The following is a 24,379-nucleotide window of genomic DNA, read 5'->3' as shown; positions in this document are numbered from 1 at the left end:
CAACGGATGATGCACTTGGTCTTTCGACGGATGTTGAATAATGTGCTTCATTAGTTGTAGTATTTTTTGCATTTTCCTTAGACATTGGTTCTTGATCACTTTCATCATCACTGTCTTCACAATTCATCTCAACATTGTCAAATTTGAGGCTTTCATGCAAATCTCCATCTTGCAGTCCTTCAATCTTTTTATCATCAAACAAAATATGTATAGGTTCCATAACAATGTTGGTTCCAAGATTGTAGACTCTATATGCTTTTCCAACAGTATATCTAACAAAAATGCATTCATCTGCTTTGGCTTCAAACTTCCCATGCTGGTCAGTTTGATTCCTTAAGATATAGGATTTACAGCCAAAGACATGAAGAAAGTTTAGTGTTGGCTTCTTATTCTTGAATAATTGATAGGGAGTCATGCACTTTGCTTGATTAACCAAATAAATATTATGAGTGTAGCATGCAGTATTTACAGCTTCAGCCCAAAAATATGTTGGTAACTTTGATTCTTCTAGCATTGTCCTTTCAGCTTCAATAAGAGATCTGTTTTTCCTTTCCACCACACCATTTTGTTGTGGGGTTTTTGCTGCTGAGAATTCATGCATAATCCCGTTCTCTTCACAAAATGATCTCATTACAGAATTCTTAAACTCAGTTCCATTGTCACTCCTGATTCTTCTTACTTTGAAATCGGGATGATTGTTGACTTGTCTTATGTGATTGATGATGATTTCACTAGCTTCATCTTTACACTTGAGATAATATGTCCAAGAGAACTTTGAGAAATCATCCACAATTACTAGACAGTGCCTTTTCTTTGAGATAGATAATATGTTTACTGGTCCAAATAAATCCATGTGCAGTAATTGTAGAGGTTCTTCAATTGTTGAATCAAGCTTCCTTCTGAATGATGCCTTGATTTGCTTTCCTTTCTGACATGCATCACACAGTCCATCCTTTGATAATTCCACTTGAGTAAAACCTCTTACCAAATCTTTCCTAACTAGCTCATACATAGTCTCGAAGTTAAGGTGGGACAGCTTCTTGTGCCACAGTCAACTTTCATCTTGACTTGCCTTGCTAAATAGACAAGTGACAGATTCTGCATTTGATGAGTTGAAATCAGCTAGGTACACATTTCCTTTTCTCACTCCAGTGAGAACCACTTTGTTGCTCTCTTGTTGGTCACAACACAAGCTTCGGAATTAAATATTACTGAGTTGTCCTTATCACAAAGCTGGCTGATACTCAACAAATTGTGCTTGAGTCCATCCACTAGGGCAACCTCTTTAATGATGACATTATCCTTTGAAATCAAGCCATATCCCACAGTACAACCCTTGTTGTCATCTCCAAAAGTGATATTTGGGCCAGTTCTTTCCTTGAACTCAGTGAGCAGGGTAGAATCTCCAGTCATGTACCTTGAGCACCCACTATCCAAATACCAAAGATTCTTTCTGTTTCCCTGCACACAACAAAACTAAATCAAGTTGATTTTGGTACCCAAGTTTCCTTGGGTCCTGTTTTGTTAGCCTTTTTCTTAGGTTTCTTAGGCTTGTCTTCATTTGACTTTAGCATTTGAGATTCATCCTTAGCCAATTGAATAGAACCTTTAAAACCATTCATCATTGCAGAATTATCATGTACAGATTGATTAACATGTAAAGGCATATTTTGAGCAAACATGTTATTCCAGTAAGGCATGTTAAATGGCATTTGTGGCATACTAAATGCAGCATAGTAAGGATTTTATGCAAATGGCATATTAGCAAACTGTGCCTTCAAACTATGTGCATGCGTAACATTCACAAGCATTGTAGGCATGCTGGGAAATGAAGGAGGTGCAGACATGGAAGCAGACATGGCAAGTTTACAATTAACAGACAAATTATTAACACTACCACACTTAACACAGACTTTTCTTGGTGCATATTTATCAGGTATGTAGTTGTTATGTTTGTTAATCCCTACTTTCCCAGTTCTATTGTTTTTCCTTTTAGATTCTGCTTTCACTTCAATTTTCTCCAATATGTCATATAACTGCTTAATAGACAGATGCCCTACATTGACTTTCTTATTCTGTTTCACTTGACTTGTTTCTCCTGGAACAAAATTCTTAGAAACTGGTCCATATTTTTCATTTAACTTAGCTAGCTTAGCTTTGATGACTGGTTTACTTTCACTCAACAAATGTGGCTCATTGGCTTTCGACGGATAATGTAACACCCCCAGATCCGGGGTCAGGGATCCGGGTCGTCACGGTCTTTCTTTCCACAATTATCACTTAACTTAATTAATAATAAACAACCTCATGCTGTGACCCCACACTAACACACACCACCACACGTCATAGTCTCAGAGATGAAATTGAAATAAGTACAAGTCCTTGAATCCATAATTAAAAGTTATTACAACCCAAAATGATTACTTGATAAGTTTACAGTCAATTTCCATTATCTGCCACAAGTTATAATTATACATAATTGATTCTCAAAAGTAGAATGTCTGATCTACAAATAGATCTACCCCTGCAGCTATAGCAGCTACGATCTCAACGGGAAGGCGCGGGGCGCTTCCCACGCTCTTGCGCTGGGTCTGCTTGAGCCTGGCCATCTTTCCTAACTGTTGTTGTGTGATGAAGAAATGAAGCAAGAGTGAGCATTATAGCTCGCAAGATAATATATAGTGTAATCAATAATGCAAGTATCTAAATAGATAACTTACTGAAAACCTTTATCAAGTGTAAGATAATTACTTACTGGATATAAGCTTAAAGGAAGACGAAGTTACCAAATACTTCACTATACTTATATCATTTTAGAAAACCACTTGAACTACCACTGTTCAAATTATAATCAGTTTTCAACAGTTCATCACATAGATGAAACTACAAGACAAGATTTGAATAGTTTAAATCTTTGAAGTATTATTGAAGGAAATTAAGTTATGATATACTTCATTAAGTTCCGATATATATATATATCCACATATACATCTTCTTTATACATTTCCTGAAAACCTCTGTCATGAAAAGTATGGACAGAGTTTGTAACATCCAATAAATTTTTGGAAGGAAAAAGAATTGTGGCATAAACCCGATATCTTGCTGATCAGGTAAAGATACCAATAAGTAACCTTTTCTACTAGTAGATGGACGAATTCCCCACTGGTCATCACCCTGGCCGCAATAGAGCCTTATGCTGGACTGCCACTCAGCCACTTACACATTTGATGGACTCCCACTGAGCCACTTACACTATCATGGACGCCCACTGAGCCCATGTTGCTTATGCCGACTCGATAGATGGACTTACTTCCCGAACGTTGGGTAAGTAATCAATTAATTTATCAAAACAGCAACCTCGTTGCGAATGTAAAATACACCACTGAGCCGGATCCCCCAGGTTTTGAGCGAATATTTAAATCCCCTTTGAAAGGAAGATCTTAAATATAAAAATGAGTTTTGGGATCCGCTCTAACTTTTAAAAATCATTTTGAAGACTCGAAAACACTTTAAAGAGTGTTTGGAATACTGCTGATTTAATAAGTAAATTAGTCCCGATATATTAGAAAATATCTGAATATTATTATTTAAATAATATTCCCATAATGATTATCCTTATAAAAATAATTGAAGTAGAAGCTGTAAAACTTATACTTAAAACGAGTATTAAATAACCAAGATATACTTATTCGAAAGTACTATCTTTATTTGAATAATCAAAAATAAGTTTGATTATCGACACCTTATTCTTTAATAAAATAAAGTATATATCTCAACAAATAATCGGAGTCATGAATCCTCAAATGAATATTCAAATAATATTCAATAAATAATATATACTGAGTCCTAAGCCCTCGAATGAATATTCGAATAATATTCATTAAATAAAATAAAAGGAGTCATAAGCCCTCGAATGAATATTCGTAATAATATTCATTAAATAAAATAAAGTTATCGAATAAACCTTATTCGATTAATAGTTTTAAAAACTATATCAATATATATATATATATATATATAAATATATATTATACTCGGGAGCCTCGCCTCCCGGTTTTAGAAAAAGTTCACCTTTTGATCCCCTATACTAAGGGTATACTCAACTACTGTTTATCTCTAGCATAGGTATTATGCAACTTATAAGCATTTGAATCAACAATTAGATATCAAGATTACGAAATAGACATGCATATATACCATATCAGCATGCTCCAATATATAGCAAAATTTGCTAATAACAATCATGCACTTATCACAAGATAATGCATATACATATATTTACATCACAACAACAGTATAACGGGTAGAAAACTTGCCTGAGCGACTGGGGGTTATTAATGGCTTGGGACGAATCTGGTAACCTATAAACAACATATAAGTTGAAATTAAACCAAAGTCACTTGTAAATCTATACTTTAACCAATTTAGACTCTAACGCTCGCTTTGCGCTTACTGATTCTCTTAAGTCGCTCGAGTACCCTCGGCTCCACCATTTTTAATAAATTAACCATTACGAGTTTTAAGGCGATTCTTTCGCGAGTGTCTTACCAACTGCCTATTACACTTTACATAAATGTTTCATACTCCAATTAGTCATTTAAGGTCTTTAACCTATGTTTCAAAGTAAGGCGAGGGGTAATGGTTCGTTCGCGAAATGTCGTTACTTAAAACGGCAGTTTCTCCTAAACCGTACATCGGAATCAAACGAACCACATATCAAAACGAAGCTCGTAACATGAACTATCTAATCATGGCAATGGTCAAAACCTAGCAGGGATTTCTCGGGTCCTAATGTTATGAACAAAAGCAGTCTAAAGTAAATCGGACATTACGACGGCTATGTTTACGCGATTTCCCAATTTTATACCATTCCAATTCAACCACCAATCAATCCCAATTCATTCATACAACCAACATCCATCCACACTACATCATAACAGCCCCAATCAACTCAATATTAACAATTATACTTATTCTTAAACTTGAATTTAAACTATACTTAAGTCCTTTAACCAAACCATAAGATTTCAACAATCAATTCACCACCATTCCAACCCAAACTCTAAACCAACAAGCATTAAGCTACTCTATTACCATAACAACCAAAATCATCCTAATATACAAAGTAAAGCTAGGGTTTGGAGATGATATACCTTCCTTGAAGTGATGTGAGTAGCTAGGAAGCCTTAAGAAGCCTTGAGATGTCTTTAGGATGCTTGGATCTTAAAGGAAAAACAAGAAAAATCAAGTTAAAAACCTTGAAATCACTATTCATTGTCTTCTTCATTGATTTCTTGGAGAAGATTGAAAATGAATTGGAGGCTTAAACTCATGGGATAGCCATAACTATGCATAAGGAGTACTAGAGAATTATCTTACCAATTTAGGAAGCTTGGATCTTGAATTTTGAAAATTCCTCTTCTTAAAAATGGAAAAAGCCGAGAGCAAGCTTCTTGGTGAAGAGAAATAAAATTTTTGTTTTGATGAATTGATTTGTTTTGGCTTGGTGGATGTAGTTTTGTTTGGATTTTTTGGTTAATTACCTTATTAACCTTGTCTTTGTGTGGTTTATATTCAACCACATCTCCTTCCCCTTATGTCATGCTTATGATGTCATCATCCCTTACTTGCCCTCTTCTTATTGGTTGGATGACCTCATCATCCCTAACCTCCTTGATTAACTTCCTAATTGTTTGCCTAATGACCGCTGATCTGTTATACGGTTCGCTTAACTTTCATTTTCGTTTATCGTTTGAGGGATCATACCCGGGATCTTATTACTTGGGTTTCCTTAACCTTTCTCAATACATTATATTCCTTTTATGATCCTCTCTTATAATCCTTTAATTTAAATCTTTTTTATCCCGTTACCTTATACTCAATTCTTTCCGTATCTAGTGGATTTCTGGGAAAAATCAAAGTGTTCGGAATTGGATTATGACGATCTTTACATACACTTATATATCATACAGAGTACTAATAAAATCTCAGAATATCCATAACAGAACCCCTATATAGTGTGGCATGAAGAGTTTTCTCATTCAGCAAAAACACTATTCATAAGGGTTACAAAAAGTTCAAAATTTTGGGGGTTATTACAGATAATCCTTTTGATTATTCGACGGATAATGTTCATCATCCGTCGAATCCACATCCGTTGAAAGTCCTTCAACCAAATTGGAATCAAGCTTCTCTTTGCTCTTTTTCCAGGTTGCATCACATAAAGATTCTATACCTTGAACTTTAATAATTTGAGCATGGACATCTCTAGATGATTTCCATGCCATAATTACTTCATGAATACATTCAAGCAGCTTTCTTAAAATCTCCTCATTCTTTAAGGATTCAGTTAGTTCATCTTTACAAATCCTGCATTCTATTTTTAACTTCTCAAACTCAACAAACTAAGTCTCTAACACATTGTTTCTTTCACTTAAAAATAAATTATTTTCTTTAAGTTTGGTGTTTTCTTTAGTGAGAGTTTGAGTGTAACACGCAGATGATATAATTCAGTAGACATGTCATTTATAGCATCACTACACTCAGCTTTAGATAAATGAGCTAGGTTGGTAGTGATTACCTAATTGCTTGATGAACTGGTCTCTGTTTCATCTGATTTGGCCATAAGTGTTAGATTGACATAGCTTATATCTTCATCTTCTTCTAATCCATCTACAGCCCAGTCATTTTCTTGTGTGATGAAAGCCCTTTCCTTTTGCTTGAGCAACTCAAAGTATTTTTTCTTATAATCAACAGGCTCAAACTTCTTTTTACCAGAATCAGGCTTTCTGCATTCATTAGAAAAATGACCTGCTAAGCCACACTTGAAACACTTGAATTTAGACTTATCAACCATGTTTCTGTTTGACTTAGCTGCTCCAAAAATCTTCTTGAATTTGATCTTGGAAAATCTCCTGGATAGGAAAGCAAGATGCTCGTCTATGTCATCCATGTCATCTTGACTAAGATGGTCTTCATGTTCAGCTACTAGCCCTTTTACCTTGCCTTCACAAACTCTGTGGTTTGGTGCAGATTCAACAGCTTCAACCTTCGTCTCCTTCTTCTTTTCTTGCTCAACAACCAATACAATGGATCCTCCCTTCTTTCTTCCTTTCTCCATCTTCTCATCTTGCTATATTTCAAGCTCATAAGTCTTTAGAATCTCATACAGTCTATCCAAGGTGAATTCCTTATAATCTCAAGAGTTTCTCAATGAGACTGTCATAGGTTTCCATTCCCTTGGCAGAGATCTAAGGAATTTGAGGTTTGAATCTTTTGTTTGATAGATTCTTCCATGCAGTTTTAGAGCATTCAGTAGTTTTTAGAATCTACTGAAAATGTCAGTGAGTGACTCACCTTCTTCACTATGGAAATGCTCATATTGCTGAATCAAGAGTTGCATTTTGTTCTCCCTTACTTGCTCAGTTCCATCACATATGACTTGAATTGTATCCCAGATATTCTTAGCAGTTTTGCAGTTTATGATGTTGTCAAACATGTCACAATCAACACCATTAAAAAAAATGTTCATGGCCTTATTATTCTTATGAACTTGTTCAATATCAGGATCAGACCATTTTGCTCTAGGCTTTGGGACAGATGGTTCATTTCCTGTAGCAGCTCTCATAGGGACATGTGGACCTTTCTCAATACAGTCCACATATGCTTCATCTTGAGATAAGAGATGCAGGTGCATCTTCACCTTCTAATGATGGTAGTTGTCTTTGTCCAGAATGGAATCTTTACTCCAACATCTTTTTTGCACATCTTGTTAGTTGTTGTGATCTTTAAACTCTCAGTTCTTCAAGAGCTAGCTCTGATACCAATTTTTATTCCCAAACAATCTAAACAAGAATTACAGAAGTGGGGTTGAATGTAATTTTGGCTTCTTTTTTATTTTAAGAATGATTCTTCTACCAATAAATAACTGTGTTTGATTTGCAATGGTGCGGAATAGAAATATAACAGAAATCAAATCACAAAGCAATTAAATACAAGTATTTAAAAATTTCTGGTGGATTGAACTTTTCCACCAGAGATATATATTAAGTAGAGAACTCTGTGATACAAATAGTACACAGCTCCTTACCAAGTTACATGATAAAAAGACAAGATAATAAGATAAACTATATGTAGTCTAATTTCATGCTGCTACACTTCTCTTTCCAGCATCTTTGAATGTCATATGTTTAGCATGAAAATGGAAATGCTTCTTTGTTCTCTAAATCCTTCAAACAGACTGCCATATTTCATTTGCATATAATCAACGCATGTGACTATCAAGTCACTATCAACTGCTCTTTTTGAATTTGAACATTCGTTAAAACTCAGATTAATCATCCGTTGGAACTTTGTCTGATTTCCGTTGGAACTTAGATTGATCATCTGTTGGAACTTAGATTAATCATCCGTCGAGACTTATATTGCTTATCCGTTGAAGCTTTGTGAATCATCCGTTGAGACTGTCTTCTTGACAGTTAACTCTATTTCATTTATACAAGATTACAGGGCATCTAATATTTACAATTCACCATCATATCTTGCATATCAATATAGTAGTCAACATGACTTAAACATTCTACAACACCCAGTTCACTAAGCTATCCAAGTATGCAGAAATGTGCTACTAGTCTTATTGTACATAAGCTACTCTTTCAACGGATATTAAAATGATCATCTGTTGAAAGCTACAAATTCACTTATATAAAATCTACTTAGTGTTTTGTTCAAGTTATGATCAAGTACACAACATATTCCTAACAACTTTCATCTTGACTTTCTTTGATGAAAATACAAGTAATAGAATTTTCATCGAATGAGTTGAAGTCATCTAGGTACACATTTCCTTTTCTCACTCCAGTGAGAACCACTTTATTATTTTTCTTGCAGGTAACAACAAATACTTCAGAATTGAAAGTTATAGAGTTGCCATTGTCACATATTTGGCTGATACTAAAAAGATTGTGTTTGAGTCCATCCACTAGAGCAACTTCTTCAAAGATGAGCTCTCTCCTTGAACTCGGTGAGCAGGGTAGAATCTCCAGTCATGTGTCTTGAGCAACCATTATCCAGATACCAAAGATTTTTTCTCTTTCCCTGCACACATTAAAATCAAATCAAGTTGATTTTGGTACCCAAGTTTCCTTTGATTTTGCCTTGTTAACCCTTTTCTTAGGTTTTCTAGGCTTTCTACCATCAGACTTAGGTGACTGAGGATCAACCTTAGTCCTAGGGGATTGACTGTGAATCCCAAGATCAATTATAGAATTATCATGCACATTTTGATTAACATGATATGGCATGGAATGTGCAAACATGTTATTCCCGTAAGGCATGCTAAATGGCATTTGTGGCATATTGAATGCAGCATAATAAGGATTTTGTGCAAATGGCATATTAGCAAATTGTGCATTTAAATTCTGTGCAGACATAATAGGCATGGTATTCATTGGTAATGTGAGCATGTTGGGAAAAGAGGGCGGTGCAGGCATAATAGATTTGCAATTAGCAGATAGATAATTGACACTACTACACTTCACACAAGTTTTTCTAGGTGCATATTTATCAGGTGTGTAATTGTTGTGTTTGTTGATTCCTACTTTTCCATTCCTGTTGTTCTTCCTTTTAAAATCTGCCTTGACCTCAATTTTCTCCAATCTGTCACTCAACTGCTTCATTGACAGATGCCCCACATTTACTCTCTTTATTTCCTTGACTTTACTTGATTCTCCTGTAATGAAGTTCTTAGAAACTGATCCATATTTTACATTTAGCTTAGCTAGCTTGGCTTTGCTAATTGGCTTCTTTTCTATCGACGGATGTGGTTCCTTATCTTTCGACGGATCATCATTTTCAACTTTCGACGGATAAACTTCATCATTCATCGACTCCACATCAGTTGATAAGCCTTCAATCAAAACAGGATCTAGTTTCTTCTTTCCCTTTTTCCATGCTTTCACACAGAAAGACTCGATTTCTTGAAGCTTGGCAATTTGAGCACTCACATTTCTTGATAATTTCCAGGCTTTGATCACCTCTTGCTCTCGTTCAAGATGCTTTCTTAAAATCTCCTCTTTCTTCAAAGATTCAGCCAATTTCTCTTTGGAAATCTTACACTCTAACATCAATTTCTCAAACTCAACGAACTGAGTTTCTAACACAACATTTCTCTCACTTAAAAATAGATTATTATCTTCAAGTCTATTGTTTTCCTTACTGAGTGATTTAAGTGTAACACACAAGTGATATAATTCTGTAAACATGTCGTTATAGCATCATTACACTCATCTTTAGAAAAATGTGCTAGGTTTGTGGTGATTACCTGATTGCTTGATGATTTGACTTCTGTTTCATCTAATTTAGCCATCAGGGCTAGGTTTACATAGCTTGGTTCTTCACCTTCGTCTTCCTCATCTGCTGCCCAATCATTTTCCCGAGTTAGGAAAACCTTCTTCTTTTGTTTGATCAATTCAAAGTATTTCTTCTTATAGTCCACTGACTCAAATCTTTTTTTCATAGAATTGGGCTTTCTACGTTCATTAGCAAAATGACCACTCAAGCCACACTTGAAACATTTGAACTTAGACTTGTCAACCATGTTTCCGTTTGGCTTGGTTGCTCCAAAATTCTTCTTAAATTTGAGCTTGGCAAATTTTCTCGATAGGAAAGCCATATGTTCATCTAGGTCCTCCATTTCATCTTGACTAGTACAGTCTTCAACATCTGCTATTAACCCTTTGCCCTTGCCTTCATAAACTCTTAAGTTTGGTGTAGATTCCATAGCTTCAACCTTCAACTCTTTCACTCTGTCTTGTTCAGCTACAAGTGAAATTAATCCACCCTTTTTTCTTCCTTTCTCCAATTTCTCATCTTGTTCCATCTCAAGCTCGTAGGTCTTTAAGATGCCATAAAGTCTCTCTAAAGTAAAATCTTTATACTCTTGAGAATTTCTAAGAGAAACTGTCATAGGCTTCCACTCCTTTGGCAGAGATCTAAGAAATTTCAAATTTGAATACTTTGTTTGATAGATCCTCCCATATAGCTTTAATCCATTTAATAGTTTCTGAAATGTACTAAAAGTGTCATTCAAAGACTCACCTTCCTCGAAGTGAAAGTGTTCATACTGTTGTATAAAGAGTTGCATCTTGTATTCTCTCACCTGCTCAATTCCATTACATATAACCTGAATGGTATTCCAAATATCCTTGGTCGTCTTGCAGTTTATGACATTATCAAATATATCACCATCAAGTTTATTGAACAGAATGTTCATGGCCTTTTTATCCTTGCGAACTGCTTCAATATCTTCATCAGTCCATTCTGACCTTGGCTTTAGAATAGTCTGTTCATCCCCAGTAGCATTCTCAACGTCAGTTGCTACCCTTCTAGGAACATGAGGACAATTCTCTATGTATTTGACATACCTTTCATCTTGTGAGAGAAGATGAAGGTGCATCTTCACCTTCCAGTGGTGATAGTTGTCTTTATCCAGAAAAGGGATATACACTTCTACATTCTTTTTACTCATGATGTTAGTTTGTTGTGATCTTTAAACTCTTAGTATGTCAAGGCCTTGCTCTAATACCAATTGTTATTCCCGAACAATCTAACAACAGAATTACAGAAGGGGGGTTTGAATGAACTTCTGGTTTCTTATGAAAATTTAAAAATTCTTACGAATATATATAACAGTGTTTGAATAAACTAGTTGTGGATAAGAAGTATTCAAGTATTCAAACACAAAGTAAATAAACAAGGGCGTTTAAAACTTTCTGGTGGATTGATATTTCCACCAGAGATATATATATAAATGTAGAAGATCTATGTGATGCAAAAGCACACAGCTGCTTACAAGAGTTTTTACAAACTGAACTTGAGAGTTCTAAAAGATAAGCTTACAAATGCTCTCTCATTCTTGCTTGTTTTGACTGTCAATCGATAATGAACTCTTTGCTACGCTTAGTTTATATATCACCAAGTTACATGTGTAATACGACAAAATATAAATCTATTATTTAGGTCTAATCACATGTTTCTTCATTTCTCTGTCCCATGTAGTCCAGATAGATATAACATCTTTGAATGGCCCTGTTTTGCATGAAATTGGAAATGCCTCTTGATCTTCATAACCCTAATTATAGGCTGCCACATTCCTTTTGTATACATTCAACCCATGTGACTGTCAAGTCGCTTTCAACTGCTATTTGAATCTAATATTCCTTGAGACTTCGGCATTATCCGTTGAGTCTGTTATGGATCATTCGTTGAAGGTGCTTTGAGTCATCTGTTGAGAGTTTTGTAGATTATCCGTTGATAGTATTTCCTTAGCAGTTGCTACCATTTCACTTAAAACCTAACTTAAAGAATTTCAAAACTTCAATTTCCGCTTCTTGGTTCTTCAACTTCATCTTCATAGTATCCAATTCACTTATTTTGGCATCCAAAGCAGATACTTTCATCAAAAGTTCGAAATTTTTACATTCCAATTCACTTATCAATTCTTTAGCTCTATCCAAAAATTTGTCATCATACCATTAGAAGAAACCACAATACCTTCTTTTATCCCAATAAAATGGGCATCCGACAAATCTCATCCATTTGTTGTGCCACTTCTGGGATGTCCTAATCGGACATTGAAACCCACATCGATATCTAACGAGTGTTATTGAAGACAAACATGAGTTGCATGTGCTACTATCACTTAAAATCATCACAAATTATCTGAAAATTAATAAACCCCAAAATTAACCAAGAACCCTAATTCAGATTTTGCATTCTATACATATAGATATGTGCATATATAGAATTGTTTAAAAAATACGTGCTAGTCTTGTGAGAGTTTTAATATTTTTTAATTTCAAGTAGGCTGTATTTAAGGTGCCACATCAGCAAAAGATAATGGACATCCACTTAAATCTAACGGAAGGACCGTAAAAAGAAAAATTCAAAAATTTAATTACTTGTCAATTTATATTTATAGTTCAGGGATCTTGAAAAAAAAGTGTGGGACATTAGAATTAATTTTTCCCAACTTTTATTATTAAGTCAAAGCATCTAAAATTGGGTTCTGATAATTTAAAGTGACTTATATAATAACCATTATACTCCCTCCATCCCAAATTAATTTTCACATTTGATTTTTATGCGTATTTTAAGGTGACTTGACCGTATACATTTAAATTTTTAGTCACAAAAAGAAAATTTTAAAAATAATTTATGAAAATATGCGGTCAATGCATCTTAAATTACGTATAAAAATCCAATGAGACAACTAATCTGGGATGAAGGGAGTATAATGGAACAATACCGTATTTTTGCTGATTATTCGTGAGGGGACTGACGAAGAAGAAGAGTATGAAATTGACTAATTGAGTGAAGCTGATTTAAAAATGGAATAAATTGATGAAGCAGCTCGATTATATTTAAACCGTACATGGAGGCGGGTTGTTTTGTGTTATGGGCCTAAGACAATACGGGCCTATAGGACAATAATTGATAATCCAAGTCAACCCCGGAATCAAATGACTAATCAAGTCAACCCCAGAGTCTCATTCCCATTTGACCCCGGAGTTAAGGGGCAACAAATCAAATAAACCCCCAAAATTATGGTTGGAGATTTTGAGAGGGAGTTTGGGTTATGGGGAGCCCTTCATCTTCCATCTCTCCGTCCCTGGGTTGGGGCGGAGGTGGAAGGAAAAAAGCAGAAACAGCCGCTTTGCTCTTTCTTGTCGTCATGGTTGTTCAACAATACCACAAGTTTATAATAATATAATTCACAATTTCAAGTACCAAGACGGATATTCTATATTCAAGATACGCTGTATTACAAGGCTACAAATAGCGGAGATAAACAAGATCTATAAACGGTACCTAAACGCAAATGAGCATAGGGTAAAGTAGATCTGGGAGACTGGGAGTGAGATTCTTACTGAGGGGTGGTATTCTGAGCTGCTGGGTGGAATAGGAGTGGCGGATATGAGCACGACAAGGTCGGAGGTTCGACCCCTCAATCTAGCGCCAATGATAACTCCAAATTCACCCCGGGGTCTACTCCTTGATGGGCCCGGTCTCAAGCTCCGCTTTGGCAGAAATGACGGCGGCGCGCGGTGTAGCTGTATGGTGGGAACCTACAAAACTGAACCGGAGGGGGATGGCGTCCCCGCGGCACCTCCGGCGTGAGGATAAGAGAGGTTTTTGAAGGAGAAAAGGGGAAAACGGGAATTATGCCAGTATTTTATGGTGTGTGTATATGTGTATATATGAAAAGCGTGTGTAACCTCTAACCTTCCTTTTGTCCTGCCTTTTTATAAATGATAGCCTATATTAGTACATGCCCAATAACAGAGGCCCAGGGCCCAATAAGAAAAGCCCAGGAAGCACTCAGCTTTAACCTTGGAGAGCCCATGACGCGTGGCAATATCACCACCGTCCAGGTACCCCGGATTCGGAACATTCATACGATCCGGATTCGATAGTACTTCGGCGCATCCCAGGCGTCCAAACGCCCTACAGTCCAAAAGATACACCTATGGTCCAGATTAAAAGATAAAAAACCCTAAACCCTAGTAGGAGGCCTATAAAAGGCAGGACAAGGTTATAGGTTACACACTCTTTTCATATATACACATATACACACACCATAAAATACTGGCATAATTCCCGTTTTCCCCTTTTCTCCTTCAAAACCCTCTCTCATCCTCACGCCGGAGGTGCCGCGGGGACGCCACCCCCCTCCGGTGCTGTTTTGTAGGTTCCCACCCTACAGCTACACCGCGCGCCGCCGTCATTTCTGCCAAAGCGGAGCTTGAGACCGGGCCCATCAAGGAGTAGACCCCGTGGTGAATTTGGAGTTATCATTGGCGCTAGAAGAGGGGTCGAACCTCCGACCTTGTGGTGCTCATATCCGCCACTCCTATTCCACCCCGCAGCTCAGAATACCACCCCTCAGTAAGAATCTCACTCCCAGTCTCCCAGATCTACTTTACCCTGTGCTCATTTGCGTTTAGGCACCGTTTATAGATCTTGTTTATCTCCGCTATTTGTAGCCTTGTAATACAGCGTATCTTGAATATAGAATATCCGTCTTGGTACTTGAAATTGTGAATTATATTACTATAAACTTGTGGTATTGTTGAACAACCATGACGACAAGAAAGATCAAAGCGGTTGTTTCTGCTTTTTTCCTTCCACCTCCGCCCCAACCCAGGGACAGAGAGATGGAAGATGTGGATGAAGGGCTCCCCATAACCCAAACTCCCTCTCAAAATCTCCAACCAGGGGACCAGAGACTAGTCATCGAGAGAGCGGCCCATAAGCATGCTGGAACTTCAGCCAACCCTTGGGGATACATGACCCCGGACTAGATACGAGTTGCGATGGACCTATGGAAAGAAAAGCATAATGCCGAACTTGAGACCCGCCCAGGGGATCAGGAAGAACGGTCCGGAGAATCCCGGGGATCCGTCTTTGATCGGATTGCGAAGAACTTGAAGAAGCCATTAGAGGATGTCAGGGATGAAATAAAAAGAGCTGCCCTTCGGGAGAGAATCCGGAAGGAAGAAGAAGCCAAAGCCAAAGAAACTATTGAAAAGCGAATCCGGGAGGAAGAGGCAAAGCTAAAAAGAAAGGCACATCGAATTCATGTTTCTTCCGATTCGGAGCCCGAAAAGGAGTCTAAGCAAGAACAAATGGCCTGGGCTCTTCGGGATCTCAAGAGGAAAGTAGAAGGTGATATGGAAGTGGGTGCGGCAGCCACCCCATTCACCAAAAAGTTGGAATCTACCCCCAGAGAATCAGGGCTCAAACACTTCAATTTGGACTCTTTCGATGGATTAGCCGACCCTGAGGAGCATCTGAACTACTTCGAACAAATCTCCAATATTTATGATTACAGTGACCTAACCAGGTGCCGGTTCTTCGCATCAACACTCAAAGGGGGAGCTCAGAAATGGTTCAGCCAAATTCCATCCCGGAGTGTGGACTCCTGGAATGACTTCGGGGAGATATTTTTGAAAAGGTTCAGAGCTAACCGAATGAACGAGCTGCAAATGTATCATTTGGAGACATTCCAGCAAAGAAGCAAAGAGTCCCTCCCGGAATTCATCAAGAGATTCCAGGAAGCAGTCAATCAACTCTTCAACTTAGAAGAAAAGGAGGCAGTGAACATCTTTCGAAGGAACTTGCATCCAATATCCTGCGAAGGTTATGTTAAAGATTTGATTTATAGAGAGTCCCAGAGCCTAGCATCAGCTTATGCCTTGGCGTCAAAGTTCATAAAAAAAATGATTTACTCAAGTCAATAAAAATGAATTGAAGAATGCATGACGATGATGAGTCTCCGGAACGACGCTCGTCGTCCCGGAGAGACAAAAGATACAAACTTGACAAGCAGGCCAACTACATTCAACAATCTCGGGGAACCCCACCCCGGGAAAGTTACGCTGAACCGAGAAAGAATGAAAGAAAACCTAAGGCCAAAAGAGAACCCAAACCGGAACCCGAGTGGACACCCCTCAACCGGCCCCGGGCCGACATTTTGCGCGAAGTCAAGGGTAAGCCATTTTATTATCCACCAAACCTTACCCAAAATTCAAATTTCAAATCAAATGACTAACCAAGTCAACCCCGGAGTCTCATTCCCATTTGATCCCGGAGTTAGGGGGCAACAAATCAAATAAACCCCCAAAATTTTTCTAAGTACTTAAAGGAATCCCACCTTGGACTAAAATCAAATGACTAACCAAGTCAACCCCGGAGTCTCATTCCCATTTGACCCCGGATTTAAGGGGCAACAAATCAAATAAACCCCCAAAAATTTTCTAAGTACTTCTAGGAATCCCACCTTGAACTAAAATCAAATGACTAACCAAGTCAACCCCGGAGTCTCATTCCCATTTGACCCCGGAGTTAGGGGGCAACAAATTAAACAAACCCCCAGAATTTTTCCTAAGGCGTTGCGGCACAATGGCAACTAATCTACTCCCCCATCCGGGTAAACCCGCATAAGGGAGTGGGGGGCAAATGATAGCCTATATTAGTACATGCCCAATAACAGAGGTCCAGGGCCCAATAAGAAAAGCCCAGGATGCACTCAGCTTTAACCTTGGAGAGCTCAGGACGCGTGGCAACATCACCACCGTCCAGGTACCCTGGATCCAGAACATTCCTACTGTCCGGATTCAATAGTACTTCGGCGCATCCCAGGCGTCCACACGCCCTACAGTCCAAAAGACACACCTACGGTCCAGATTAAAAGGTACAAACCCCTAAACCCTAGTAGGAGACCTATAAAAGGCAGAACAAAATGAAGGTTAGAGGTTACACACTCTTTTCATATATACACATATACACACACCATAAAATACTGGCATAATTCCCATTTTCCCCTTTTCTCCTTCAAAACCCTCTCTCATCCTCACGCCGGAGGTGCCGCGGGGACGCCGCCCCCTCCGGTTCTGTTTTGTAGGTTCCCACCCTACAGTTACACCGCGCGCCGCCGTCATTTCTGCCAAAGCGGAGCTTGAGACCGGGCCCATCAAGGAGAAGACCCCGGGGTGAATTTGGAGTTATCAAGACCCTGGCATTGATTCACCATCAGCACGGAGCAAATCAGGGCGGTTCCAGAAAAGTATTCGTGGTTTGTCCGATTCAGAGTATAATATGGACGAGAGTGGATTGACACCGAGGGAAGACGAAGAGGAAGAGGATGAGGAGGGAGACAATGAAGGAGATCAAGAAGAAAAGGATGAAGGGCTTGAAAAGATGTCGTTGATGGCGTTATTGGTAGAAACGGATAGAGAAATGGGAGTAAAATCAGCCTATGTAATGGCAGAGGTAGAGGAAGAGGAAGTTGAAGAAGAACATGAGGATGGGAATGATGAGAGCGGTGAATATAACAATTGTTGTGTTTGCATGGTGAGGCACAAGGGTGCTGCTTTTATACCCTGTGGACATACCTTCTGTAGATTATGCTCAAGGGAGCTTTATATTCAGAGAGGAAATTGCCCGCTTTGCAATGCCTTTATTCTGGAGAGATTCTCCACATTTTCTGATTCCAACGACAGTCTTGTAATGATATCAAAAAAATTCAGATTCGCGGTAATCTTAGTCTTAGATGCATGGTATGTGCAGAACCAACACCATACATATCCTGCTCGCAGAACTAGGTCTATTCTACGCAGATGATGGAAGCTATAAAAGACGGCTCAATTTGCTGTAGAAATGCTTCTAGGCTACGCTTCTGCAAAAAATTATGTTATGTATGCTATTACTATTTTTTTTTTTGTTCAGTCCAAGGATTACAATTACGTAAAGACTATATCTCTGTTATCTCCGTTTAACGAGTCATTCTACTTCTTGGAAGTTGGTTGCTGGCTTTTAAAACCTGTGTTGCAGCCCTCAAAATTGGACCCTTTATCAATCAAGTTGCAAGAAGGGGCTTATGGTAAGCCATTGGTGCCTCGCAAATGTGGCTATGGTCGCTGTGGTCCAACGGGGAAAATGTCCTAAAGCTCTTTGTCAAGCCTGACAGTTCTTCTAATTATTCACAACCTCCTCCCTTCCTGATCATGCCTAGATTACACCTACCTTTCTGGAGATACTAAATTTTAGATGGCAGTTGGCTAACCCAACTACAAGAATCAAACCACTCGTGATAGTGTTAAATGTTTTCGGAGCCTATGAATACCTTATAAATGCTTGATTATCTAGCCATTATGTTCTAAATTAAGACTGAACCTTGTAGTTAGGTTCATTACTATGGTCTGTTCAATTCTATCTTGGGCCGCTGCAGACAAGATGACTCCAATTTTTTAGCATTTATAAAGCAATATGCTTTCAATGCGCATGCAGCTCCACCGTGAAGCAGGAGGCAGCCTTTGTAAGTTCTCAAAGACAAAAGTGAAACGTTCAGCATTTTGTTGCAGCCTTCAAAGATTTGCAACTTTCCCTTTTTATCATTGTTGGTCAATGGACAATAACTTGAACAACATTCTATTCTTCCCTAGGGTCCCGAGTTGTCTAAAGAATCAAACAAAAAAAAACAAATCCAGAAAAACCAATTGACTAAATGAGATCACGTTTGGGCTAATTGATTCCCTGCATTGGTACCTTTAAATTATGCTTTGGCAGAAATAATATTACATTTATGTTGATTAGTTCAAGTGCTTGTATTTTCTTAATAAACCAATTTATGACAACAGCTTTGTAAATAAACTAGCATAAGCGAGACAATATGAAATCTCCATTATCCATTATCAAGTTTCTATAAATTTAAACCGAACAAGCTTACAAGCTTTGCACATGAAGGGAACTTCTTTAAGTTCTTCTAAAGATAAGAAGATTCTAAGAGCATCTCCAATAGGGGTTGCCAAGGAGGTTGTCAAGTTTATGTGCCATGACACCCTTGGTTGCCTACCTATTGGAGTTGAGAGGTTGCCAAAAGGTTGCTTACCAAGATTGCCAAAATTTGGCAACCCCTGGGCAACTTCCTAAATTAGCAAAAAGTCATTAAAAACATCTAAAGTATATATTACTCAACCCACTTTTATATTGAACTAAATATAAAATTAATATAGAGGTACCACATGGGCAACCTTTAAAATTGTTTAACTATCGGAGCAAAATTTTAATAAATGTTGCCAAGAATGACATGGATGTGAGAGAAAATTAAAAAATAATATATTTAATGATTTGTCATGATTTGACAACTTTGTTAGCAACCTCTATTGGAGATACTCTAATAGGAACTAGTGATGACATCAAGGCATCAAGGAAAGAACAGTAACTAAATACTTCCACCAAGTGAACCTCTTCAAGATTTATCTAACGTGATTTATGAACTCCGAGAGGAACAGCCTACGAGAAACAGTTATGATTTCTAAAACAGGTGGACGCTGTATGCATGAAAGTTCTGATTTCCAAAACCGTTGAGCAAGAGAGCAGAAAGAAAACTTACTGCATCAACCTTTGGTTCTCATGATCGTTATGCTGCCCTTGCCACCTTCAGTTCGAATTTTGGTTTTACCAATTACAGGCTTCCCAGTTAAAGCTGAAGTGGGATAAGCAGCTGAAGGATCTTCCATTTTCTTTGATTTAGATGGAGGTGGAGTGCGTATCCGTTGGTTTATATCCTTCAGTGTTACATCTCCACGGACACCACATGGCTTAACAAAGGCAAAGGGATAGACCACTGAAGAAGCTAACTTTGTAGGCGGACGTGTGTATGACTTCTTACCTGAGTTACGAGCTTACTTGGATTAGCTCAGTTACAAGACATCTAAATACCATATTATATACAGATGATGTTACATTTATGCAAGACAAATAAGATGCCAAGTCGTCAAAATATAAACATACTGTAATAGTCATTTATCAAATTAACCCTCAGTCAATGTACTACTGTTTATAAATTTGAGAAGTTTAACCTTTGAAAATAAGTTTTGGACGAGCCTTAGCAGGATACTCTTGAGGAGCTGCAGAAGACTCTCCATGCTGTACTGGGGTGTCGCAAAACTCTACAAAAGTGCATCGACAATATATAACATAGAAAACAGCAATAAGCTAATGACATACACAAGACGTGTTGAAGACAAAACCACATATAGGAAAAAAAATTGAGATGAAAAGACGATAACAGAATCAGCACATAGTACTGAATGTGAATTCATATATTCAAGTACCTGTAATATCAATTTGCAGTTCAGATGAACCAGAGAGATTCCTGTGTTCAATGTTTATTAGCCAAATTATTAAGAAAACAAACACACACATTAAAATGCTTCACATGAACATACATATCCTCAAGACTGAATTGCATATTAGCATTGCCAAAGCAGTCGGTCAACCATGCATCAGATGACTGATCTGGAGGAACATAACTGGATGCTGATGTATCTGAAAGGCAGTTTTTTTGTAAAACCGAGATTTAAGATCTGAAGTGAGGATCAAATATAACTTGTTTACAGAAAAAGTATCAACCTGCAAAGCTTGAAACCCACTGTGAAACATCAGGCAAAGCTTCTTCGAATGAATCCATCATCTCCTAAACAAATGACAAACTTATTATAAAGATGTTCGAATGAACTTGGATAAAGTCGTAGGATACATCCTACGATATGTAGATGAATAAGCATATAATGCTGAATTTTACTTATCGTCATATTGCAATATTATCACCTTAACGCAGAATTTTTATTCAGAAATAACATATAGCACTTTATTAAATACATTTGAGTGTGCCACGCTTAACACATAATTTTTTAAAGAAAAAAATAACACTTAGCACCAGTATTACATAAATTTAAGTGTGCAACGCCTAACGCATAAGATGATAAGAATAACAGGAACTTGAGACACAAAAAATTGCTGCACATGACTACTGGCACATATGATACTGAAATTACAAGCAACTGGAAATCTGAGAGCTTTGCCAACCTCTGATTGTAAAAAAGATGCTGATATATCTTCATTGTAAAGTGGAGCGTTGAAGACCTCGGGATCAAATTGTAGCATGCGGCGCCTCTTTATCTGTGAAGAGTTTTCTCTAAATAGGTCCAGATCCTTATTCATATAATCTGCAAGTAATTTATTCCAATTTTGATAAATGTGCTTAAAAAGTTAGGTCTATCTAACAGAAATATGTAACATAAAAGAGCCACATGGTTGGTAGCGGAAGTTGGGGAGAGCATATATACCACTTGAAGTAGCTTGATATGGGAGATCCGCACAAGCTTTTAAAGGAGTGTTTTCTTCAAACATGCACGTCAATTCTCCTTCACTTGGGCTTAAACCATTCCACGCGTATTTTGATATATCTGGTCATAGCAAAAGCTTTCAAAGTTAAAAATGACTCATATCAGGGTTTTTTCTAATTAAATCATAATGAACCTTACCAGGAAGTGTATTATCTGGCATAGAATAATATCCGTCTGGCAAGTCCCACATGTCTCTGTTGCATTTCACAATACATTAATTACAAAAATCCTGTTAGGAAAAAAATATTTGACATACACGTAGCTTATACAAATAATCAAATAATGAAGTCGGATAATCTTGAACCCCCACGCACCATGCTGAACCAAAGGCAGTCCCCTAAGCCAAGAAAGCAAGCTTGCAATTTATAAACATTGCTATACATCACTCCACAATGGACTATATAATCTTATTATTTGTAATTAAGTAAATTAGGAAGATGATGCATTTACAAACAGATATTACAATTTAACAAATAACTAGCACACAAGAAAAAACAATCATATTGTTAGTCAATCAGGAAGCCAAGCTTTTGAACTGCTTCACTAGTCCATCAATATAACATAACACTGATGACAGAATCCAATTAGATTTTTCTAGATAATACAAGTATACAACACGGTGGCATCGAATTATACACCTTAGGAATCATGATTAAATCAGTATATACATATAATGGGGAAACACTGATATAGGAGTATTCAATTAACAAAATTAAACAACTGATCTAACAAATGTACCACAAATGGAACAACGACCTATCTATTTCCAAGAGTCAGCATACGTCTCACCCTTCCTACAACCCTACTTACGAGCAAGATTTACCGGTATGTCCAGATTTTGGTCATGGCCATACAAATGTACCACAAACCAATACAAATGTACCACAAACCAACCATAACCACTATTACAACACATGATCTACTTCCACTGAATCACATTTCAATCAAACCAAACCCCTAATAACATCAATTGACATAAATCAAACACGAATCACAAATTCAACATTTCAAGAAGACTCTCACGCAATCATAACACATAATAATCCACTAATAAATCCAAGACAACAAATACACTTATAATCAACTAAATCTCAAAACCACAACTTTATTAAGCGTCCGTTTGGATAATGGGATTTCAATCATGGAAACTAAGTTCTAAAACATTTTTTATTGAAATCTCATTAAATTTAAATCACACAATCCAAAGGGGCACCAAAAAAAACAAAAAATCAAACAAGAAGGGGGTTCATAACATCACTTACTTGTCATTGATGCCATCCATTTAGTTCTGAAACAAGAATTCTTGAGCAACTGGTCAAACTTAAACAGCAAAAAGAATAAAAAGGCAGTTACATATGAAACATGTAAACAAAACAAAACCACAACTACACCACAATCAAAAGTAACCGTTACGGAACATATATATCAGACCCATATCCTAATACATCACTACAAAAAATTTAATACGATCGGAGTCCTTAGAGTTCATATATATTCTGCAACTAAAATATAGCTTAAATTGTTGGAAAATGTATTATTTTTCAAATGATATTCTACAAATATCACAATTTTATTGAAAATCTTGTTGATTGCACAGATTTTACAAGTAGAACGTTGCAAAATATATTATTCTACAAAACATAACATGGTTAGTTTGCAGAACATAAATTTTCATGTTGCAGAACATATATATTGTAGTTGTAAATATAGATTTGCATGATTTTATTGAAATAATGATATTTGTAAAACATGTTTTGCAAGATAACACCAGTCTATGTTCTGTAAATAACATTAAATAAAGAAGAGAATCATTAAATATCATTAAATAAATACAGTCACAGAGAGACAGAGAGACGGAACAAAGAAGAGAATGGAAGTAACAATACTTTGGTAATAAAATTTTGTTATCTAGATTTGTGCAGTGCCTCCCCCTCCTCGTGTTTATTTAACTACTTTAGTGTGTGTTTTGTTTTCATTATTACTAGCATAAATCCGTGCGATTTACAGTTCCCATAATATTTATATTTTTATTTATTCACTTATATTATATTTTTAAAATATTTATATAAATATATAATGATTATAAATTTATAATAAAAATAATAGAATAACATATGGTCGTAATTTAGTAGAATAAATAGATTATTTCTAGTAGTTTAATAATTTAGTAGTTTAGCAGATATATAACACTATTATTTATATCTTTTAATAATAGTATAAGTTGTATTCGTAGTTTAGTAGGATAAGACTACTATATTTAGTAATAGTTTAATAATTTAGTAGTTTATTAGATTTATAATACTATTTATCTATTTTTGTAATAATCAAAATTAGGGAATTATCGTTGAATCAAACTGTTGAACCAAATTATGTTTATTCCGACTATTATAGTATAGTATATAGATATATAGAAAAATTAAATGCTTTCTGTACAGAATGTTAGGCTAATATCGAATCTTTAAATTCCAACTCATATTCTGATTCTGAAGTTTCATAACGGTAGACCGGAGAAATTCTCAACCTAACATATAATCGACATTTGAAGAGATTCCAAATATTCGGCGTAAACATAATATTACCAATATTAGCATAAATCCCTGCTATGCACGGATTTCCATTAATATTTT

At 36.8% G+C, this 24,379-nt stretch overlaps 1 protein-coding gene across 5 annotated transcripts; it reads right to left on the bottom strand.

Annotated features, from left to right (window-relative positions):
- Nucleotides 1-2,455: 2,455 nt before the first annotated feature.
- Nucleotides 2,456-23,654, bottom strand: LOC141712677 (protein XRI1-like). 5 transcript variants are annotated; one of them, XM_074515707.1, is made up of 10 exons: nucleotides 23,015-23,654; nucleotides 21,891-21,946; nucleotides 21,693-21,812; nucleotides 21,433-21,572; nucleotides 20,977-21,040; nucleotides 20,793-20,892; nucleotides 20,679-20,719; nucleotides 20,424-20,513; nucleotides 19,955-20,233; nucleotides 2,456-2,618 (listed from the first exon to the last, which is right to left on the bottom strand). In XM_074515707.1, exons 1-9 carry the CDS (start codon nucleotides 23,032-23,034, stop codon nucleotides 19,959-19,961), a joined length of 906 nt encoding a protein of 301 aa, XP_074371808.1. In that variant the 5' UTR covers nucleotides 23,035-23,654; the 3' UTR covers nucleotides 2,456-2,618; nucleotides 19,955-19,958. The 5 variants fall into 5 exon arrangements, with proteins under 5 accessions (XP_074371808.1, XP_074371810.1, XP_074371809.1 ...); XM_074515709.1 differs by lacking the exon at nucleotides 2,456-2,618 and adding an exon at nucleotides 4,335-4,361; XM_074515708.1 differs by lacking the exon at nucleotides 2,456-2,618 and adding an exon at nucleotides 8,877-9,096.
- Between the last annotated feature and the right edge of the window lie 725 nt (nucleotides 23,655-24,379).

Source organism: Apium graveolens, chromosome 3 (assembly GCF_009905375.1).
Source record: "Apium graveolens cultivar Ventura chromosome 3, ASM990537v1, whole genome shotgun sequence".
Classification (NCBI taxonomy): Eukaryota; Viridiplantae; Streptophyta; class Magnoliopsida; order Apiales; family Apiaceae; genus Apium; species Apium graveolens.
The sequence above is the reverse complement of the archived record's forward strand: the minus strand, read 5'-3'. Positions and strand labels throughout refer to the sequence as shown.

Coding starts and splice junctions, on each gene's coding strand:
- LOC141712677 (XM_074515707.1), bottom strand. CDS start 23,034: ATGGATGGCATCAATGACAA. Junction 21,813..21,890: donor GCCAGATAATACACTTCCTG/GTAAGGTTCATT, acceptor TGCTATGACCAG/ATATATCAAAATACGCGTGG. Junction 21,573..21,692: donor ATATCAAGCTACTTCAAGTG/GTATATATGCTC, acceptor AATTACTTGCAG/ATTATATGAATAAGGATCTG.